This window comes from Phyllobates terribilis, unplaced genomic scaffold (assembly GCF_046119375.1).
Source record: "Phyllobates terribilis strain yellow unplaced genomic scaffold, ASM4611937v1 Scaffold_12__6_contigs__length_324123572, whole genome shotgun sequence".
In the NCBI taxonomy this organism is placed as follows: Eukaryota; Metazoa; Chordata; class Amphibia; order Anura; family Dendrobatidae; genus Phyllobates; species Phyllobates terribilis.
Window position 1 is genome coordinate 9,118,243 of NW_027362772.1, and position 20,775 is coordinate 9,139,017.

At 43.2% G+C, this 20,775-nt stretch overlaps 1 protein-coding gene across 1 annotated transcript in view; it reads left to right on the forward strand.

Annotated features, from left to right (window-relative positions):
• LOC141171872 (uncharacterized) overlaps positions 1–19,946 on the forward strand; it is a 400,751-nt gene extending 380,805 nt beyond the window's left edge. The window contains exon 12 of the mRNA XM_073655503.1: positions 18,456–19,946. Within this exon, the coding sequence (XP_073511604.1) occupies positions 18,456–19,111 (656 nt within the window). The 3' untranslated portion in view covers positions 19,112–19,946. The remainder of the gene's footprint in view (positions 1–18,455) is intronic.
• The last annotated feature ends 829 nt before the right edge of the window (positions 19,947–20,775 follow it).

Sequence of the window (20,775 nt, forward strand, 5' to 3'; positions counted from 1 at the left end):
GGTTACCAGGGTTCATCATAGATCTTAAGCCCCCGTCTCACATAGCGAGATCGCTAGCGAGATCGCTGCTGTGTCACGGTTTTGGTGACGCAACAGCGACCTCACCAGCGATGTCGCTATGTGTGACACTTTGCAGCGATCAGGCCCCTGTTGTGAGGTCGCTGATCGCTGCACAGTGTCCTGGACCATTTTTTGGTCTTTGCCCTCCCGCTGGTCAGCACACATCGCTGTGTGTGACCAGCGGGAGCAGCGATCAGGCTGGTAACTATGATAAACATCGGGTTACTATGGACACACGTGCCCCTAGTAACACATTGTTTATCATAGTTACCACTCTGCTACAGTGAGCGGGAGGTTACCGCTCACTTTAGCAGGCTCGTAACCATGATAAACAACGGGTTACTAGCTGCGCGTGTGCCCCTAGTAACCCGATGTTTACCAGCCTGCTCCTGCTTCAGCAGGCTGGTAACCAGGAGCAGGACATCGTGGAAAGATTCTTTCCACGATGTCACTGCTCCCCTGATTGTTGGTGAGCCTGCCTGTTTGACAGCTCACCAGCGACCACATAACGACGCAGCAACGATCCCTGACAGGTCGTATCGTTGTCGGGATCGCTGCAGCGTCGCTAAGTGTGACGGGGCCTTTAGTGATGGGGGAAAATGGGAGAATACAATAGGCTAGTGATATCAGTCCCCCACATCAGGGGCTGGAGATACCCCTCTTGGACTGGATGTAAAATCACAAGACACATGTGCTGTCTCTCTCTTACTCCATGGACACAATGACGACCATATCTGGTTGATACATTACAGACCAAAAGTTTGGACACACCTTCTCATTTAAAGATTTTTCTGTATTTTCATGACTATGAAAATTGTACATTCACACTGAAGGCATCAAAACTATGAATTAACACATGTGGAATTATATACTTAACAAAAAAGTGTGAAACAACTGAAATTATGTCTTACATTCTAGGTTCTTCAAAGTAGAAGGGAAGGACCAAATGTATGACGATGGGAAAATGGGGGAAACCCAACAACTAGGGAAAATGAGAGAGGAGACCCCCTAGGCAGATCTTACAACACCCTGACTCCCCTATCGTCCCTAATCACCAAGAAACTCCAAGAAGAAACTAGCTGACTGCTAGAACTCCAGGACTGAACAGAGGAAAATAGTTCACCGGTGACTCTCTGGAGACACTGTGGGTTTTTAAATATCAAGCAAGGGTGTGTCAATTAGCAGCAGAAAGAGGAGATCACTGCTGGGTCCTAGCGAGAGAAGAATAGCACTACACTACAGGGATGAAAGAATCAAAAAGGTGTCTGCAAAGCCAAGCGCAGCGACCTTCTACAGCTGGATCCAGAATGACTCTGTCAAGACACCCATGACACCCTCCCAGAATGTTAGACATAATTATTCCAGCAGCCTTTACCCCCATCGTGGGACCGGAATAATAACAAATGTGGGATTAGAGGCTTAGAATACATAGGGGCGTGATGGATTCTAAGTCTTTGTATGAAATAGAATAAAAATGATAACAAAGATGGACGGGCACATTGGGAGATGAGAGGAAATAGGATGGGGTTTATTGATAATTACTATTTCATCCTTATTACTACTAACACTGAATGACTGCGGAGGTTGGCACCCTAAGAAGTCCATAGTCTAAAGAAAAGACTTAGAATTCATCATGTCCCTTTGTATTCTAAACCTCTAATACCAGAGGAATATCGTTTCCTAAGTGGGGTCACTGTAGTGGGAGAGGGGGTCTGCTGTTTTGGCAGCTACACACAATATTCCAGACAAATCAGCAATCCAGAAACCATATACCGTGGATACGGAAAGTATTCAAACTCCTTTAAATTTTTCACTCTTTGTTTCATTGCAGCCATTTGGTAAATTCTAAAAAGTTCATTTTTTTCTCATTAAAGTACACTCTGCACCCCATCCTGACTGAAAAAAACAAATGTAGAAATTTTTGCAAATTTATTAATAAAGAAAAACTGAAATATCACATGGTCATAAGTCTTCAGACCCTTTGCTCAGGCACTCATATTTAAGTGACATGCTGTCCATTCCTTGTGATCCTCCTTGAGATGGTTCTACTCCTTCATTGGAGTCCAGCTGTGTTTAATTAAACTGATAGGACTTGATTTGGAAAGGCACACACTTGTCTATATAAGACCTCACAGCTTACAGTGCATGTCAGACCAAATGAGAATCATGAGCTCAAAGGAACTGCCCAAGGAGCTCAGAGACAGAATTGTGGCAAGGCACAGATCTGGCCAAGGTTACAAAAGAATGTCTGCATTACTTAAGGTTCCTAAGAGCACAGTGGCCTCCATAATCCTTAAATAGAAGAAGTTTGAGACCACCAGAAGTCTTCCTAGACCTGGTCTTCCAGCCAAACTGAGCAATCGTGGGAGAAGAGCCTTGGTGAAAGAGGTAAAGAAGAACCCCAAGATCACTGTGGCTGAGCTCCAGAGATGCAGTAGGGAGATGGGAGAAAGTTCCACAAAGTCAACTATCACTGCAGCCCTCCACCAGTCGGGCCTTTATGGCAGAGTGGCCCAACGGAAGCCTCTTCTCAGTGCAAGACTTATGAAATCCCGCATAGAGTTTGCTCAAAAACACATGAAGGACTCCCAGACTATGAGAAATGAGATTCTCTGGTCTGATGAGATGAAGATAGAACTTTTTGGTGATAATTCTAAGCGGTATGTGTGGAGAAAGCCAGGCACTGCTCATCACCTGCCCAATACAATCCTCACAGTGAAACATGGTGGTGGCAGCATCATGCTATTGCGGTGTTTTTCAGCTGCAGGGACAGGACAACTGGTTGCAATTGAAGGAAACATGAATGCGGCCAAGTACAGAGATATCCTGGATCAAAACCTCTTCCAGAGTGCTCTGGACCTCAGACTTGTCCGAAGGTTCACCTTCCAACAAGACAATGACCCTAAGCACACAGCTAAAATAACAAAGGAGTGGCTTCAGAACAACGCTGTGACCATTCTTTACTGGCCCAGACAGAGCCCTGACCTAAACCCAATTGAACATCTCTGGAGAGACCTGAAAATGGCTGTTCACCAACATTTACCATCCAACCTGACGGAACTGGAGAGGATCTGCAAGGAAGAATGGGAGAGGATCCCCAAATCCAGGTGTGAAAAACTTGTTGCATCATTCCCAAGAAGACTCATGGCTGTACTAGCTCAAAAGGGGGCTTCTACTCAATACTGAGCAAAGGGTCTGAATACTTATGACCATGTGATGTTTCAGTTTTTCTTTTTTAATAAATTCGCAAAAATTTCTACATTTCTGTTTTTTTTTCAGTTCAGATGGGGTGCAGTGTATTTAATGAGAAAAAAATGAACTTTTTAGAATTTACCAAATGGCTGCAATGAAACAAAGAGTGAAAAATGTAAAGGGGTCTGAATACTTTCCGTACCACTGTAGTGATTCTTCCCTTCCGAGCCATGGAAGCGAGATCTTCTGCCACATTCCGGTGTCGCCTTATTGTTGAGAAACTTCGTTAAAAATTGTGTAGCCACCTATAAGCTATTCCTGCCCACAGTGCCCCCATCCAGCGAGTGTTTGAGAAAGGTTATTACACTGAAACGTCCCGATATTCACAACCAAGGATCACAATATCATTTATCATTGCTGCGCGCTGTTTACTGCATCAATGGAGGGAACAGCTGAGATTCTCCAGACTCCACTCGCTCCTCACACTCAGCAAATGTCTACAATGCAGACTATATACCCGAAGCATCGCACACACGGCATCGTACACGAACTACTTCTGTTACATACGTTCTGCTCCGTACACACACGGCTCCGCTCCGTACGCCTCGTACACATGGCACCGCTCCGTACACCTCGTAGACACGGCTCCGCTCTGTACACCTCGTACACACGCGGCTCTGCTCCGTACACCTCGTACACACGCGGCTCTGCTCCGTACACCTCGTACACACGCGGCTCTGCTCCGCACACCTCGTACACACGCGGCTCTGCTCCGTACGCCTCGTACACGCGCGGCTCTGCTCCGTACACCTCGTACACACGCGGCTCTGCTACATCCACACTGTAAACCCCTCCTGACCCCACACATAAACTTCAGCTCATCCAGCACCATGACAACCAGCACAGCAGAGTCCTGCATCCACTGAGGCCCCTGATCATGTGACCCCTGACTCCTCCCCCCTGTGACCTCATCACAGCTCCTGTGCGCACACAACAGCCGTATATGTGGTGGCGGCTCTGCAGGTGGAGGTATGTGGAGACCCCCATTACTGGGCGCAGGGGGCATTAACCCCTTCAGCACGGAGGCTCTTTGGGGTCTTGTGTTGCCCCTTTATAAGAATCATAATGTTTTGTTCTGTTTCCTGTAATAGATACATACGACCCAACTATGGAGACAGGAAGGGAGGAAACGTATTGTTCTCAGAGTACAGGACCCCCACAGTGTAATGCCCCCATTATGCCCCTTATGCAGGATGTATGATGCCCCCACACAGTGTAATGCCCCCATTATGCCCCTTATGCGGGATGTATGATGCCCCCACACAGTGTAATGCCCCCATTATGCCCCTTATGCAGGATGTATGATGCCCCCACACAGTGTAATGCCGCATTATGCCCTTTATGCAGGATGTATGATGCCCCCACACAGTGTAATGCCCCCATTATACCCTTTATGCAGTATGTATGATGCCCCCACACAGTGTAATGCCCCCATTATGCCCCTTATACAGTATGTATGATGCCCCCACACAGTGTAATGCCCCCATTATACCTTTTATGCAGTATGTATGATGCGCCCACACAGTGTAATGCCCCCATTATGCCCCTTATACAATATGTATGATGCCCCCACACAGTGTAATGCCCCCATTATGCCCCTTATACAGTATGTATGATGCCCCCACACAGTGTAATGCCCCCATTATGCCCCTTATACAGTATGTATGATGCCCCCACACAGTGTAATGCCCCCATTATGCCCCTTATGCAGTATGTATGATGCCCCCACACAGTGTAATGCCCCCATTATGCCCCTTATACAGGATGTATGATGCCCCCACACAGTGTAATGCCCCCATTATGCCCCTTATACAGTATGCATGATGCCCCCATTATGCCCCTTATACAGTATGTATGATGCCCCCACACAGTGTAATGCCCCCATTATGCCCCTTATGCAGTATGTATGATGCCCCCACACAGTGTAATGCCCCCATTATACCCTTTATGCAGTATATATGATGCCCCCACACAGTGTAATGCCCCCATTATGCCCCTTATACAGTATGTATGATGCCCCCACACAATGTAATGCCCCCATTATGCCCCTTATACAGTATGTATGATGCCCCCACACAATGTAATGCCCCCATTATGCCCCTTATACAGTATGTATGATGCCCCCACACAGTGTAATGCCCCCATTATGCCCCTTATGCAGTATGTATGATGCCCCCACACAGTGTAATGCCCCCATTATGCCCCTTATACAGGATGTATGATGCCCCCACACAGTGTAATGCCCCCATTATGCCCCTTATACAGTATGTATGATGCCCCCACACAGTGTAATGCCCCCATTATGCCCCTTATGCAGGATGTATGATGCCCCCACACAGTGTAATGTCCCCATTATGCCCCTTATCCAGTATGTATGATGCCCCCACACAGTGTAATGTCCCCATTATGCCCCTTATGCAGGATGTATTATGCCCCCCACAGTGTAATGCCCCCATTATGCCCCTTATGCAGTATGTATGATGCCCCCACACAATGTAATGCCCCCATTATGCCCCTTATGCAGGATGTATGATGCCCCCCACAGTGTAATGCCCCCATTATTCCCCTTATGTAGTATGTATGATGCCCACACACAGTGTCATGCCCCCATTATGCCCCTTATGCAGGATGTATGATGCCCCCACACAGTGTAATGCCCCCATTATGCCCCTTATGCAGTATGAATGTTGTCCCCACACAGTGTAATGCCTCCATTATGCCCCTTATGCAGGATGTATGTTGCCCCCACAGTACCGCCCGAGGTCCTGCAGTTGGAATAATCCCTCTGGAGTTGGTTTTCCCTTTGCCTGCTCCCCTCCATGTATACCCTCGAGCATGTATACATGCATGTAGGGGAGCAGCCGGCCTTACTAGATATCGAGGCTTTGTACAGTAATATTCGGCATGAGGATGGTATCAGAGGAGTAAGACATTTCTTTAAATCGAGATCAATACAGTGTAGCAGACATAATGACTTCATGGAGGATCTTCTAAAATTCACTCTTACTCATAACTTCTTTCTTATTGACAGGCAGTACTTCCTCCAGCTCAGGGGTACTGCGATGCGGAGCCCCTGTGCCCCCTCATATGCTAACTTATCCCTGGACTGGTGGGAGGAATCCACAATATTCAGAGATGATTATAAGTGGTGGCATCCATATACTGGGGTATGGTACAAATATATTGACTACATTTTTATCATCTGGTCGGGGACAAGTGAACAATCTTTTTAATTTGTCGAGGAACTCTGCATCAATAGAGTGGGCCTTAGATTTACATCTGAATTTAATTATAATAATAATTTTTATTTTTATAGCACCAACATATTCCGCATCACTTTTCAATTTTAGGGGGGACTTATACAGACAATACAGACTTTACAGAATAAGCTTAACTCAGATGTTAAAAGGAGTGAGGGTCGCAAGCTTACAGTCTATAAGGAAATAGGGGAGACACAAAGGTAAAATGTACATATATTCTATAATACAGCTATAATATACTAAATAGGGTAAGTACATAACACTACATGAACTGGTCGCCAGCCAGTATGTGTACAGAACAGATAGAGGCTAATCAGTGCATGGATTGTATGAGCATGATTTTGAAGAAAATTTTAATATGGGCCAAACTGGGACAGTTAGATAAGTGTGTTGAGGTGATGGGCCGGTCTAAAGAAATGGGTTTTTATGGCACGCTTAAAACTCTCCGTATTGGGAATTAATTGAATTAACCTGGGTAGTGCATTCCAAAGAATTGGTGCAGCACGTGAGAAATCTTGGAGACGGGAGTGGGAGGTTCGGATTACAGAGGATTTTAGTTTAAAGTTATTAGCAGAACGGAGGACACAGGAAGGGTAGTAGACTGAGACGAGGGAGGAGATGTAGGGGGGTACTGAAGCATGGAGCGCTTTGTGGGTGAGAGTGATACGTTTATATTGAACTTTGTATTGGATGGGCAACCAGTGCAATGACTGGCACAGGGAAGAGGCATCGGTGTAGCGGTTGGCGAGGAATATGACCCTGGCTGCTGCATTCAGGACGGATTGGAGAGGGGAGAGTTTAGAAAGAGGGAGACTGATTAGTAGAGAGTTGCAATAGTCTAGACGAGAATGAATAAGAGCTACAGTAAGAGTTTTTGCAGAGTCAAAAGTAAGAAAATTTCTGAATCTAGAGATGTTTTTGAGGTGTAGATGATATGAGGAGTGAAGGAAATATCTGAATCAAGTATGACTCCAAGACAAGCAGGCATGTTGCTGGCGAGTAATGGTGGAGCCACAAATGGAAATGGCTATATCGGGCACAGGTAGGTTAGTGGAGGGAGGAAATACGAGTAGTTCAGTTTTTGACAGATTCAATTTTAGATAGAGAGAGGACATAATGTTAGAGACAGCGTAAAGACAATCACTGGTGTTTTGTAATAATTCCGGGGTGATGTTTGGAGAAGAGGTGTATGATTGGGTCATCAGCATAGAGATGGTACTGAACACCGAATCTGCTGATTGTCCAATAGGAGCGATGTATAAGGAGAAAAGAAGGATGCCTAGGACTGATCCTTGAGGAACCCTGACAATAAGGGGAAGGGGAGAAGAAGAGGAGCCAGCAAAAGATACAGTGAAGGAGCGGTCAGAGAGGTAGGAGGAGAACCAGGAGAGGGCAGTGTCCTTGAGGCCGATATAGCGGAGCGTAGTGAGGAGGAGCTGGTGATCCACAGTGTCGAATGATTCCCGAGAGATCCAGAGAAATTGCAGGGAGTAGTGACCATTAGATTTAGCTGTTAGTAGATCATTAGGGACTTTAGTGAGGGCAGTTTCAGTAGAATGTAAAGAGCGGAAACCAGATTGTAAAGGGTCAAGAAGAGAGTTATCTGAGAGATAGCAGATTAAGAGTGGACCAGGCATTCCAGTAGTTTAGAGATAAAGGGAAGATTGGAGACAGGTCTGTAGTTAGCAGCACTGTTCTGGTCCAGGGATGGTTTTTTTCTTCTTCTTCTTCCGTGACTGGTTCGAACTCAGAAAATGAGCAAGATGCAGTGTGGGAGGGAGGAGCATGCATTACATTTGAGGATTGGGAGAAAAGTTTCTGTCGGATATGGTTAATTTTCTCTTTGAAATAATTGACCAGATCGTCAGCGCTGAGGTCGGTGGTCGGGGCCTGTGCTGTTTGATTGAGAGAGTGAAAAGTGTCAAACAGGCTTTTAGGATTATTGGACCGTGAGATGATGAGGTTGTTAAAGTAGGTTTGTTTGGAGAGGTGAAGGGCGGATTTATAGGTTTTAAGCATAAATTTATAATGGAGGAAATCTTCGGCGAGATTAGATTTTCTCCACAGCCGTTCAGCGCACCTGGAGCACCGCTGGAGAAGACGTGTTTGCGGCGTGTTCCAGGGTTGTCGCTGTCTGTGTCGAGTTGTTCTCTATGTAGGAGGTGCAGCTTCATCCAGGGAGCATTGCAATGTTTCGTTATAATGCTTCAGTGCAGAGTCGGGACATGAGAGGGAGGAGATTTGGGCCAATGATGTTTGCAACGTTTTCATAAATTTCTGGGTGTTAATGGATTGTATATTTCTGTAAGTGTGGAAAGTGGGGGTGTCCTGAGCAGGGGGACAGTCCTTGACAGAGAATGAATGAAGGTTGTGATCAGAGAGTGCAAGAAGAGCGTTAGTAAAGTCATCTATTGAACACAGCCGGGCGAAGATCAAGTCAAGAGTATTTCCATTTACATGTGTAGGAGAATTAGCAAGCTGTGAAAGGCCTAAGGAGGAAGTTAGAGATAAAAGATCAGCGGCAGATGGGGAGACGGAATCGCCAATTGGGATGTTAAAGTCTCCCATGATGAGGGTGGGGATGTCATAGGATAGAAAATTTGGAAGCCAAGTGGCAAAATGATCCACAAACTGACGGGAGCGGCCCGGAGGGCGATACACAACCGCCACTCGCAGGGAGAATGGCCTGTAGAGTCTGACTCTGTGGGCCTCAAAAGAAGGGAAGATAAGTGAGGGTGCTGGGGGGATAACCTGAAAAGTACATTTTGTTTAAAGGGGCAGACCAACACTAATTATTACCTGTTGATGTTCCTGTATGTACTGATCAAGTTAGTTTGGAATGGGACCCCAGGGTCACTCATCTACCATAAACCTTCAAGCACTAATAAACTATTGAAGTGGGATAACCACCACCCCCATCCCCATATAAAGAGGAAAACCCAAGGGCCAATTTTTACGGTTGAGAAGGTACTGCTCGAATGTCACAGATTTTAATATACAGGCAATAGACCTGAACACCAGATTAAGGGATAAAGGGTACTCATGGTACATTTTGAATTCCGCATCATCATTTGCAGAAAAATGGGAGAGAAGAGAGACACTCCTGCATACCAATCCAAGAGACCAAGAAGAAGATTGGACTACACGAGTAAGAAAAACTTATGGCAATCAGAGTGACTGTATCTTTCATATCCTCAGAAAACACTGGGATATACTTGTGGTCGACCCGGACCTGAGGGTGCTGTGGAAGCTACTCCCACAATAACTTTCAGAAAGGGTTGGTCAATTAGGGACAATTTAGTGCACAGTTTCTATAAAAAACCTGCCCCCAAGGGGATTTGTCTAGATAGAAGAATCTGCGGTTTCTTTAGATCTGGAGAATGTTGTACATGTAATTGGATGAGACCATGTAAATCTTTCTCAAGTTCCTCCATGGTTAAAATCTTTTTCCAGTGGGATTATTCCAGCTGTAAAACCTCAGGACTACTATATATGGTCACATGCACCTGCCCCCTAAAATATGTAGACAAGATCAAGAGGGTGTCTAGGAGGAGAGTAGGGGACCATTTGGGCGATATATGCCATGCTCGGGAGATCCCATTAGTGAGACACATGAACAGTGCACATCGAGGTGAAACCGGAGACCTCTCCTTTTGTATCATTGAGGTGGTTAAAGCCAATGTGAGAGGAGGTGATCACAATAGATGTATCCTCTGAAAGGAAAGTGAGTGGATTGTTAGACTGGATTCTCGAGCCCCTAAGGGACTCAATGAGCAAATTTCCTATGCCTGATTTGTGGGAATACAGCCCCATTCTGGATTATATTTTTGGATTGTATACTCTACCCATTGCTAGTCAGTTCCCTGTGAATGGGGTTCACATATTGTTGTACTTCACCGAGATATCTGAGCTTCTATATCAGAATTATTACTTATCAATTATATTCCACTTATACTATTTCGTCATTGACAAGTGTGGTGAACCCTGTGTATCTCTAATTGTGCAATAGAGGTCAAATTTGTCCATTTAGGAATATACTGTGGGCCACCATCCCATATTTTTGTGGTGATAAAGTAGATCGACATGCCTATTACATGATGGGAGGATGTGCAGTACTTGTTTTTAGTCTCCCATGATGCTGATCTCAGAGATAGGATTTTTCTATGTTGGTGGTATGCAATCCAATACCATATGCGATCCGGCGTGGAACGCATGCTTCCGGACATGCGCATTCGCAGATAGGAGACCGTGATGCTCTCCGGCATGGAACGCACATGTCCGGGCACGTTTGAGCTTTCTGCCCGCCCGTTGTTTTGTGCTGGATTGTGGGGAGCACTTGAGAATTTATTTTTGTTCCATCTGTCTTTAGTTGATCCCACTGATGCATCAGATAAGTCCTCAGAGAATTATAATTAGAGGAACCCATGGACACATTAGGATTTGTGAAGCTGACCTCCGCTCTCCCCTGTTTCCTTTGAATTTAATGTGTGACCTGTATTTCAGAACAGTAGCTCCTGGTTTGTTTCATTTCCATGTGTAAATTGAATTTGACTCGTAGTCTTTGATATCTCTCTCAAACGTAGTTTTTTTGATGTCTGAGATGGCATCCTCCAGACTTTGCAAATTCTTTTGCATATTTTGTTTGAGTTTTGGATCCAAAAAGGCTTCTACACCAGGCGGAATAAGCAAGAAACAAATATCAAACGCAATGTAACTTGGTTATCCTATAAGGGGTTTTTAAATGTGGACATACACCCTGTAAAGCATGCAACTATGTTAATAAAACCGACACATTTGAAGAAAACATAACGGTACAGCAATTTTCAATACACAATTTCATCAATTGTAACACTATAGGGGGTCATTTATTTAATAGAGTGTATAGAGAGTTAACTACAATACGTGGGATGCACGTCAGGTCCGCTAAAAAAATGTATTAGAAGACATTAATCTATTAAGATATTTGGCAGTCGGCACCACACAATCTAAATCACTGAAATATGATACGGGGGGCAATGGTAACTGTGCAACAAAGCACTTAAAGAAGTAGGTAGAGAAAAGCTTGCACAGTGAGATAATGCACATCCAAAAATAATAAGAATTACTACAAATAATAAATAGCAACTTTATTTCATGTAGGGACACAAGTGGTTAAAAAACATACGACCCCTGATGAAGCTACTGTAGTAGTGATACACGTAGGGCATAGATACCTACTGAGGGAGTCCACGGTAGAGAGGTAAGCCCTACGCGTATCACTACTACAGTAGCTTAGTCAGTGGCTGTATTTCTCTTGCTGATCAAAAAGGTCATAGTATTTGTATAACCCTGAATGCTGAATTCTATTCGTTTGGAAACAATCATGTTTACTGTGCTAATGACAAATTGTACTAAGTCAGCTGAAAGTTTATTTACAACAGCCCCTGTGATACCAACTATGTAAATAGATTAGCTCAAACAATGATAGGTGATCCCTGCACCTTTCACCTCTTTTACCTGGGCTTTATGACCTCACACAGATGTAAATATAAATAGGGATGTCTGTAGTGCTGTAGACGGAATGAAATTTGGGACAGAGAATCACGGAACATCAGAAGGACTTTGGAAGGAAAATGGGAGACATCCTTCAGGAAAGTAGATGGATTGCATTTCATCTAAAGAGACACAGATTTGTATTCTACATGATTCTAGTCTAAGGGTATCAGCCCTCACTGGAAAGTTTCACATCTGCTCTATTAACCATCAGAGAGACCATGGATACTTTTGGGAAGTCCAGGAGAGGACGAAAAAGTCACTTGGCCCCATGGATATGCTGTTTTGGTGTTGTTAGGAGGGACCCACCGGTCACCTAGAACCCATGGAGAAATTTGGAGTTGCCAGGAGGGACCCACCGGTCGTCTGGTCCCATGGAAACTCTCGGAGAGGCCAGGATGGGACCATCGGGTCTCCTGGTCTTGTACCTCGATGGACTGTTGACTTCCTAATCTTGCCGCTACCTTCTCTCTGTGGGGGCCCGCCAGAAGTGGAGGGCCACTGGTTGAGGTAGTTGGCCCTGGATGTCTCCAAAGTCGCAGCTGTTCTATCCCAGGTGGGCGGAGATGGAAGGATGAGACTGTGTAATGTACCATCTTGGGTATTTGCTGGACTGTTCTGTATGTTTAATGTCCGCTTTGTGGTTCAATAAAGTATTGCCACACTGTTTTACCCTCACCCTGTGTTGTTTGAGTAGCGTTTCGCCCACAGAAGACCCCGGGTCTTTACAGTCCCTGACCAGGGCGGCTCATGCTGTATTCTTCAGACAAGGTGCATTAAATAAACAGTGAGCTGACCTCCCTCTCCATTTTCTCATTATATGCATGTTTTCCTTATAGTGACAAATATTTATTTTTGCTAAAACTGTGATATTTTCACTTTAAAACTTTTTTTAAACCTTTTTTATAAACTTTTTAAAATAACTCTCATTAGTATGATCATACAACACAGAAGCTTTTGATTGCTCAGGTGATGCACTGTACTACTGTAGTGCCGTGTATTATCACTGCCTGTCAGTGTAATACTAACTGCCCCATACACATGAGATAAGTGTTGGCTGAAGGATCATTTGGCAGATGGCTATCTCTCCAGACTCCCCCATACACAAATATTCCAGCTTTCCTGTGGTTTGTATGACTGACTGCATCTGTAGGGAGGTCCCCAAATACATTATATAGTCGACCAAAATCAGTGCTTCCATGTAACTTTAGTCTAATGTTTATGGAGGCGTTAAAAAGTAAGTTATGGAACTCTGCCTCTGGCCCGGCCTAATAGACTTTTGTACATTACAGGCCCAGTACTTGGGGGAGGAGGGCATTCAGCCGAACTCTGTCACACCTTCTTAGATGCCTTGTTTGCTTTTTGCAGGAGCAAGTGGTTAAACTGCCAGGGATTTTATTGCAGCCACACCTGTGCCATCCCTGAGGTGTACATCTATGTTCTGGTGCCCAAAAGAGTTCATAACATGTTAAAAAATTACAAAATGTGTCTTCTGCTTTTTGCATGTTTTTTCTTTTTACAAGAATTGTTGGTGCAAATTTTCTTTTGAAACCTTTTAATATTTGCTTTTTTGTTTTCTTGTAATATAGGAAGGAAAGCCTAAGGCTAGAAATAAAGCCCATAATACACTGTACATGTAGACTTTAGTATCAAATAATTTCTGTCTGCGGCATTTGTTCAAACAAAACAGCTTTTATAAAAGCCTCAAACTTCTGTGTGTGAATCAGACCTGAGATCTAACTTGATAGAAGATTACAGTTCGGGGAAGACGGGAAACATTCATACAGACGGCCAGTGGAGATGTAGTCAGTGACGGACTGTCTCCAAATATGGTTTTAGATCCGTAGTAGAAGATGTTTCCTCATCATGAAGTAGTTATTTCTCATGCCACGCGAAATAAATATCTCCTGCAGTATTGCTAATGCCAATTCCAGTGACGGAAAATGAGACGAGAATTATGGAAGGTGAGTCTATGAGAAACGTATTCAGCTGCAGACTCCGAGGAAGAAACTGCTTGTTGTCTGTGGCCTAAAATATAAAGGTTTTATTACCAGATGTAAAGAAAAAGCTAAATAAAAAATAATAAATCTCCTCATATGTTTCCCTTATTATCTCCAGTAATTGTATTATTACACAGGATTTTTATGATGTTACCTCGGCTCATCTTCTTCTCGTTCAGGACTCTACAATACCGGATCCTCTCAGTGAAGATCGTCTATATAAGAAAATTTTCCTGATTTACCTATCAAAGATGGATATGGACAGGGACAAGATGGTGGAGAGGATATTACACCTCACCCTAGAGATTCTCTTCCGGCTTACTGGAGAGGTGAGAGATTCTGATGACATCACATTACATCATTCTTATCTATGGGAATAACAAACGGACAGAACTGGAGAGGTGAGGACTCTGGAAATGTCTGTAGTGAGATTTATTAATGTGTCTCTCAATAACCAGAGGTTAATCATGCAGCCTCCACCTCACCCCCTAAGACGTGAGGACATCAATGACCAGATCCTAGAACTCGCCTATAAGATGATTGAGCTGCTGACTGGAGAGGTGACACTGCTGGGAATGCTGGGACATTATACAGTAACACTATGAAGGGATCGGGGAGATGACGGTATCATTGTATGTATCAGGTTCCTATAAGATGTCAGGATGTCGCCGTCTATTTCTCCATGGAGGAGTGGGAGTATTTAGAAGGACGCAAAGATGTGTACAGGGACATCATGATGGAGGTTCCCCAGCCCCTCACATCACCAGGTAATAGACAGGACTAAATACACACGGCCTATAATTATCTGTATGTAAAGAATGAATTCAGTCCCTGTATGTGTTTCCTCCAGATCTATCCAGTAAGAGGACAACACCAGAGAGATGTCCCCGTCCTCTTCTTCCACAGGACTGTGAACAAGAAGATCCCAATGTTCCTCGGGATCATCAGGTAGATGGAGAGAAGGTGTCATGGGATCTCCCCTATGATGTGTAGACGGCTGTGAAGGTCTTGTGCTCCGTCTTGTTTTATCCACCAATATTATATGTTTTATACTTGTGTAATGAGAACGGTGGAGATGACAGGATTAGATCTGATCATACATGTGACTTCTCCATCTGTCTGTGACTTTTACAATATTTGTTTCAGGGTGAAGATCTGACCCATATTAATACTACAGAGACATATGTGAGGGGTGATGAGCGGTGTAAGGAGGAGATTCCTTCATATGACTACCCAGGTGAGTAGTAACCACTAAATGCAGAGAAGTCACAGATTCTTCTCAGTTACCGGCTGTGGCTGCTTTATCGGTGGTGTAGTCCGGCCGTATCACAATCGTGTGATCACCATTTTGCCGCTAGACCACAACATTCTCCTCCGTCCGAAAATATTCAATTTACTTTGTGTAATTGTAAAAGCCCTTTTCTATAGAACTTATAACCTGGAGGATCTACCTACCCCCTGGGATTAGTAGACGCTGACCGTTACCTGTCCAGATCTGTAAACTACAAAGCCAAATGACAGCGTACGTAGAAAGTGCAGACAAGTGAGAAAATCACTTGAAGAAAAATATTCTGATGGGTCTGTAAGAGAAAGCGGAGGGTAATGATGCTGTTGGCTTCCTAGATCCCTGATATCTTATTGGATGAATCCACCTTCTCTCCGCTCTGTGCGGCTGAATGTGCTCATATGGTCCCTACAAGATCAGGTCCAGTCTTCTGGCCAAACTTCACTTTTATGATCGACAATATTAAATGTGCAGTGAGGGCCAAGTGTGAATTTCTGTACAATAACAACGGAGTTTCCCTTTATCCTGACTTTTCAATTTCTTTTTAAACCAACTAACTTCAAACAGGATCTTGATAAACTACATCAATAACATTACACTTGTGCCATGATATGTCTCTAAGCTGTGCATGGCTGATGGCTGAAATATACATTTATTCATTCCTGCAGGAGATGTGGTGGCATGGCTCAAGCCCTGGTTTCATGTATTCACTTCACGTCATAAATTACATTATGTTTTCAGTCCTAAAGAATTCAGATTCCTGCACAATCTCTCCTGAAATGGGGGCACTAATACTTTCTCTACTCTTCTGGTCAGGACTCATCATACCTCCAATGGTCCACCATATATGAGTTTAGTGTTGGATTTCTCCCTTCATACATACGTTGTTGTTGGGGATGTTACATGTTTATATGTTCTTTCTTTTTTTTACAAGTTCATTCTGTATGATAGTCTGATTGTGGTGGGATCGGCCGGCCTCACTTATGTGAGTCTGTAACTCCCTGGTCGTCTTTCAAAAAGATCTCCATTGCTTCTTCCAAATGCCAGAAATCTAAATTTAAGACACCTCAGCTTTGCAGTATTGTAAAAAACTTCATTTTAAATGTCTAATATTTCTTCTTGACACTCATGTGACAGAAAATATTGTCCCTTACGATAGTTTAGATTGCCAAGAGCCACCGAGCCCCAGACTCTAATTACCCCAGAGAGGTTTCTCCACTAGTTGCTCATTTTTCTCTGATGGAGACTGTTGAGTTTGATCATTTCAATAGATGTTTTATTGTCTATAGTCGCAGTTTTTGACTTCAGTAATCCTCTGATTTAACCCCTTCCCGCAGACAGTTTTGTGTTCCTAATCAGGCCCCATTTTTTAAATCTGACGTGTGTCACTTTATGTGGTGATAACTTTGGAATTCTTCACAAATGATAATAGGAAACAAATGGACCTTACAAATTATTTTCCAACTTCTCTTGAATCTGACAATCCCCTATATACGGTTGTACACTACTGTCTGGGCACATGGCAGGGTAAGAAGGGAAGGAGCGCCATTTAGCTTTTAGGAATGCAGATTTTCATGGAATAGTTCGCAGACGCAATGTATTGGGGGAGCTGTTCATGGTCACCTGGCAGCTCAAAAGATGGCCACCACAAACAGGCTTGTCACTATCTACTCCATTTACAGATTTCACAAATTACTTTGCTCATCACCCTTTAACCCCTCTATATGGATCTGGACTTACACAGAGACCCCCTAGGCTTGGGCCACGGTGTTACCTGCTGTTCTATGGTGTGAGATGGGTAGAAGAATAGTCAGGTAGCCGGGTCAGAACCAGGAGGGCAGAGAAAATACTAAATCAGAAGACACGAGAGTAGTCAGTAAACGGGCCGAGGTCACAACAGGAAACAAATACACAAGCCGGGAGCTGAGCACAGAGGACTGAACCAGAGGAGAACAAGGCTGGATCTGGCAGCTTCCGGCAATATGCTTCCAGCTTTAGTAGGGTGCGGTGCTTTCCAAATGGCTGAAGCAGGGAGCAGATTACTCCAGCTGGACAGCACACACACCCATACTGCCAGACTGGAGGGTACTACTGGTCCCAGGTTACCTAATCTTAGTGGCTGGACAGAGCCTGCGCCTTTTACTCCATATTTGGGAGGCAGAATGAACAAACAGTTGAACACCACGCTCCACTGGTTCATCCTATGAGGTTTTCTATTAGATGGTCATTGTCCTGGTGAATAAGTGAATTTTTTTTTATAGAACTTGCCTTTTTTTACAGACAGTTTAAGTAGAAATGTTCAAAAATATAAAATTCAAGGCTTTTTTATTAAAAAATAATAGTTAGTTTTATTCTTGGCAGATAACTGTACCTGGAGATCAGAGGGACAGCTGACATCTTCAATTTTCAAATCAGATAATTTTCAGATCCCACAGGATACAATTGAAGTGAATGACATTTCCCCAGATATACCATCATCCCTTCACAGCAAAGATCTGTCATCCGGTCCTATGAAACAGGTCCTGTCTTCTGATTCATTACCGACTACTAAGGAAAATCATAGTCACAAAATAAGCATTAAAAAACAAACTGCTCCTAATGCAAAGAAGCCATTTTCATATTCAGAATATAGAAATAGTTTTCCTCTCAAAAAGTCTTTTCTTAAACATCAAAAAATTCACACAGTGAAGAATAGATTTTCTTGCTCCAAGTGTGGGAAATGTTTTAATCAGAAATCAAATCTTGTTAGGCATGAGAGAACTCACACAGGAGAGAAACCATTTTCCTGTTCAGAATGTGGGAAATGTTTTGTACAGAAATCACATCTTATCGCACATCAGAGAACTCACACAGGGGAGAAGCCTTTTTCATGTTCAGATTGTGGAAAATGTTTTACAGAGAAATCAACTCTTCTCAAGCATCAGAGAACTCACACAGGAAACAAGCCATTTTCATGTTCAGAATGTGGGAAATGTTTTGTAAAGAAATCATATCTTATCGCACATCAGAGAACTCACACAGGGGACAAGCCTTTTCCATGTTCAGAATGTGGAAAATGTTTTACAGAGAGATCAACTCTCATCAACCATCAGAGAACTCACACAGGAGACAAGCCATTTTCATGTTCAGAATGTGGGAAATGTTTTACAGAGAACTCAAATCTTATCAAACATCAGAGAACTCACACAGGGGAGAAGCCTTTTCCATGTTCAGAATGTGGGAAATGTTTTATACAGAACTCAACTCTTATCACACATCAGAGAACTCACACAGGGGAGAAGCCTTTTCCATGTTCAGAATGTGGGAAATGTTTTACAGAGAAATCAAATCTTATCAAACATCAGAGAACTCACACAGGGGAGAAGCCTTTTCCATGTTCAGAATGTGGGAAATGTTTTATAGACAAATCACCTCTTATCAAACATCAGAGAACTCACACAGGGGAGAAGCCTTTTCCATGTTCAGAATGTGGGAAATGTTTTATAGACAAATCACCTCTTATCAAACATCAGAGAACTCACACAGGGGAGAAGCCTTTTCCATGTTCAGAATGTGGAAAATGTTTTAACCAGAAATCTAGTTTTCTTAAGCACCAGAGAACCTACACAGTGGAAAAGCCTTTTTCATGTTCAGATTGTAGAAAATGTTTTAACCAGAAAGCGCATCTTGATAACCACCGGAGAACCCACAAAGGGGAGAATGCTGCAACTACACACAAATAGTCTCTGTATAGACAAGAAAGGCCCTAACTGCACAACTAAAAACGCCACCACAGACCTAACTCCCTAATAAGCCGTTGAGGAGTTTCTCATACCTCCTGAGGAACCAGAGGGGAGGCTGCAACACACTGTCAACAAGGGGAAAGTAAAGTATGAAGATCCATGACCTAGGACTCAAACCCAGCTTTCTGACACTAGGCACTAAATTGTGACCCAAAATCCTTTGCTAATCTTCAGATTTCATAATGTCTTGCACACAGTCAAGGCACCTAGTGCCAGAGGCAGCAAAACAACCCCAAATCACCTTTGAACCTCCACCATATTTGACTGTATGGGTTGTAAATTTATTGATTATGCTGCGCACCTTGGACAAAGGAACATGCTTTTCCCTAAAGATGGACTTATAACCTTGAAATTGTTGATATTTTTCAACAATTTTGGTTCTCAAGTCCTCAGACAGTTCTCTTCTCCTCTTTCTGTTTTCTCCATGCTTAGTGTGGCACACATATGCACACAATGCAAAGATTGAATCAACTTCTCCCTTTTTTATCTAGTTTTAGTTGTGATTTTCATATTGCCCACACCTGTTACTTGCCACAATTGCATTTGAACAAGCTTCACATGCTTGAAACAAAGTTGTTTACCCACAATTTTGGCAAGGTGCCAACAATTTTGTCCGGCCTATTTTGTGTGAAATTATGTTCAATTTGCCTTTTTTTCTCTGTTTTCTTGTGTTGTTCCAATACACGCAAAGGAAATAAACGTGTATAACAAAACATGTAATTGCAATAATTTTCTGGGAGAATTACTTCATTTTCTGAAACAATTTCAAGGGAGCCAACACTTTTCACCATGACTTGTTTTTGTTGCCTTTTTATTTGTTGCAGCATTTCATCCTCTACGTGTTCAGCTATATTAGGAGGCTTGTAGCAAAGTCCAATTAGCAGCTTTCCATTATTGCCATGTCCATGTACATTTACCCAGACTGATTCTACATCAGGAATGTAAAACTCACAACATGAAAACTTTGACAAAGTCGTGGGCCAACCAGTATACAGTATAATGGGCCCCACATCCTCCTCCATACATAAGAAACAAGAGGAAAAAACTTCAAGTCAGAGTCCCATATAATAGTGAAAAAATTACAAAATGTTATTAATTATAATTTATACAGGAAAAAAATATGAATCGCAGAAACAGAGACAGTTAATAGTAAAACAATGGAGGAGCACTAATGAGGAGCATGAGACAAATTAACATGATTCTTTTCTGATGTAAGTACATAATTGGGCTGCCAAAATATAAGAATATATTGTTAAAATGCAGTGAAGCATTCAATAAAAGTGCAGGTGCTTATGAGGTAGGTCAGAAGTAGTTGCTATATAAGAGGTTAGTCACACCGCTGTCTATATATAGGGACTAATATAGATAGCTCATACCGGGGACAGCAGATCATTATAAGTGGTATCAGTGCCCTGACCTCTTAGGCTACAGGGTAAAAGTATATCCTAATACATATTAAAGCCTAGAAAATGCACCTAAGTAGGAAAAAAAGATTAAAGAACGGCAGCAAAAAGAGTGTAGCATGAACCCTATAAAATACTTACAGCCAGTGGATGTGAACACGCCCCTCAATTACGCTCACCCTGATGCGCGTTTCGGCACAG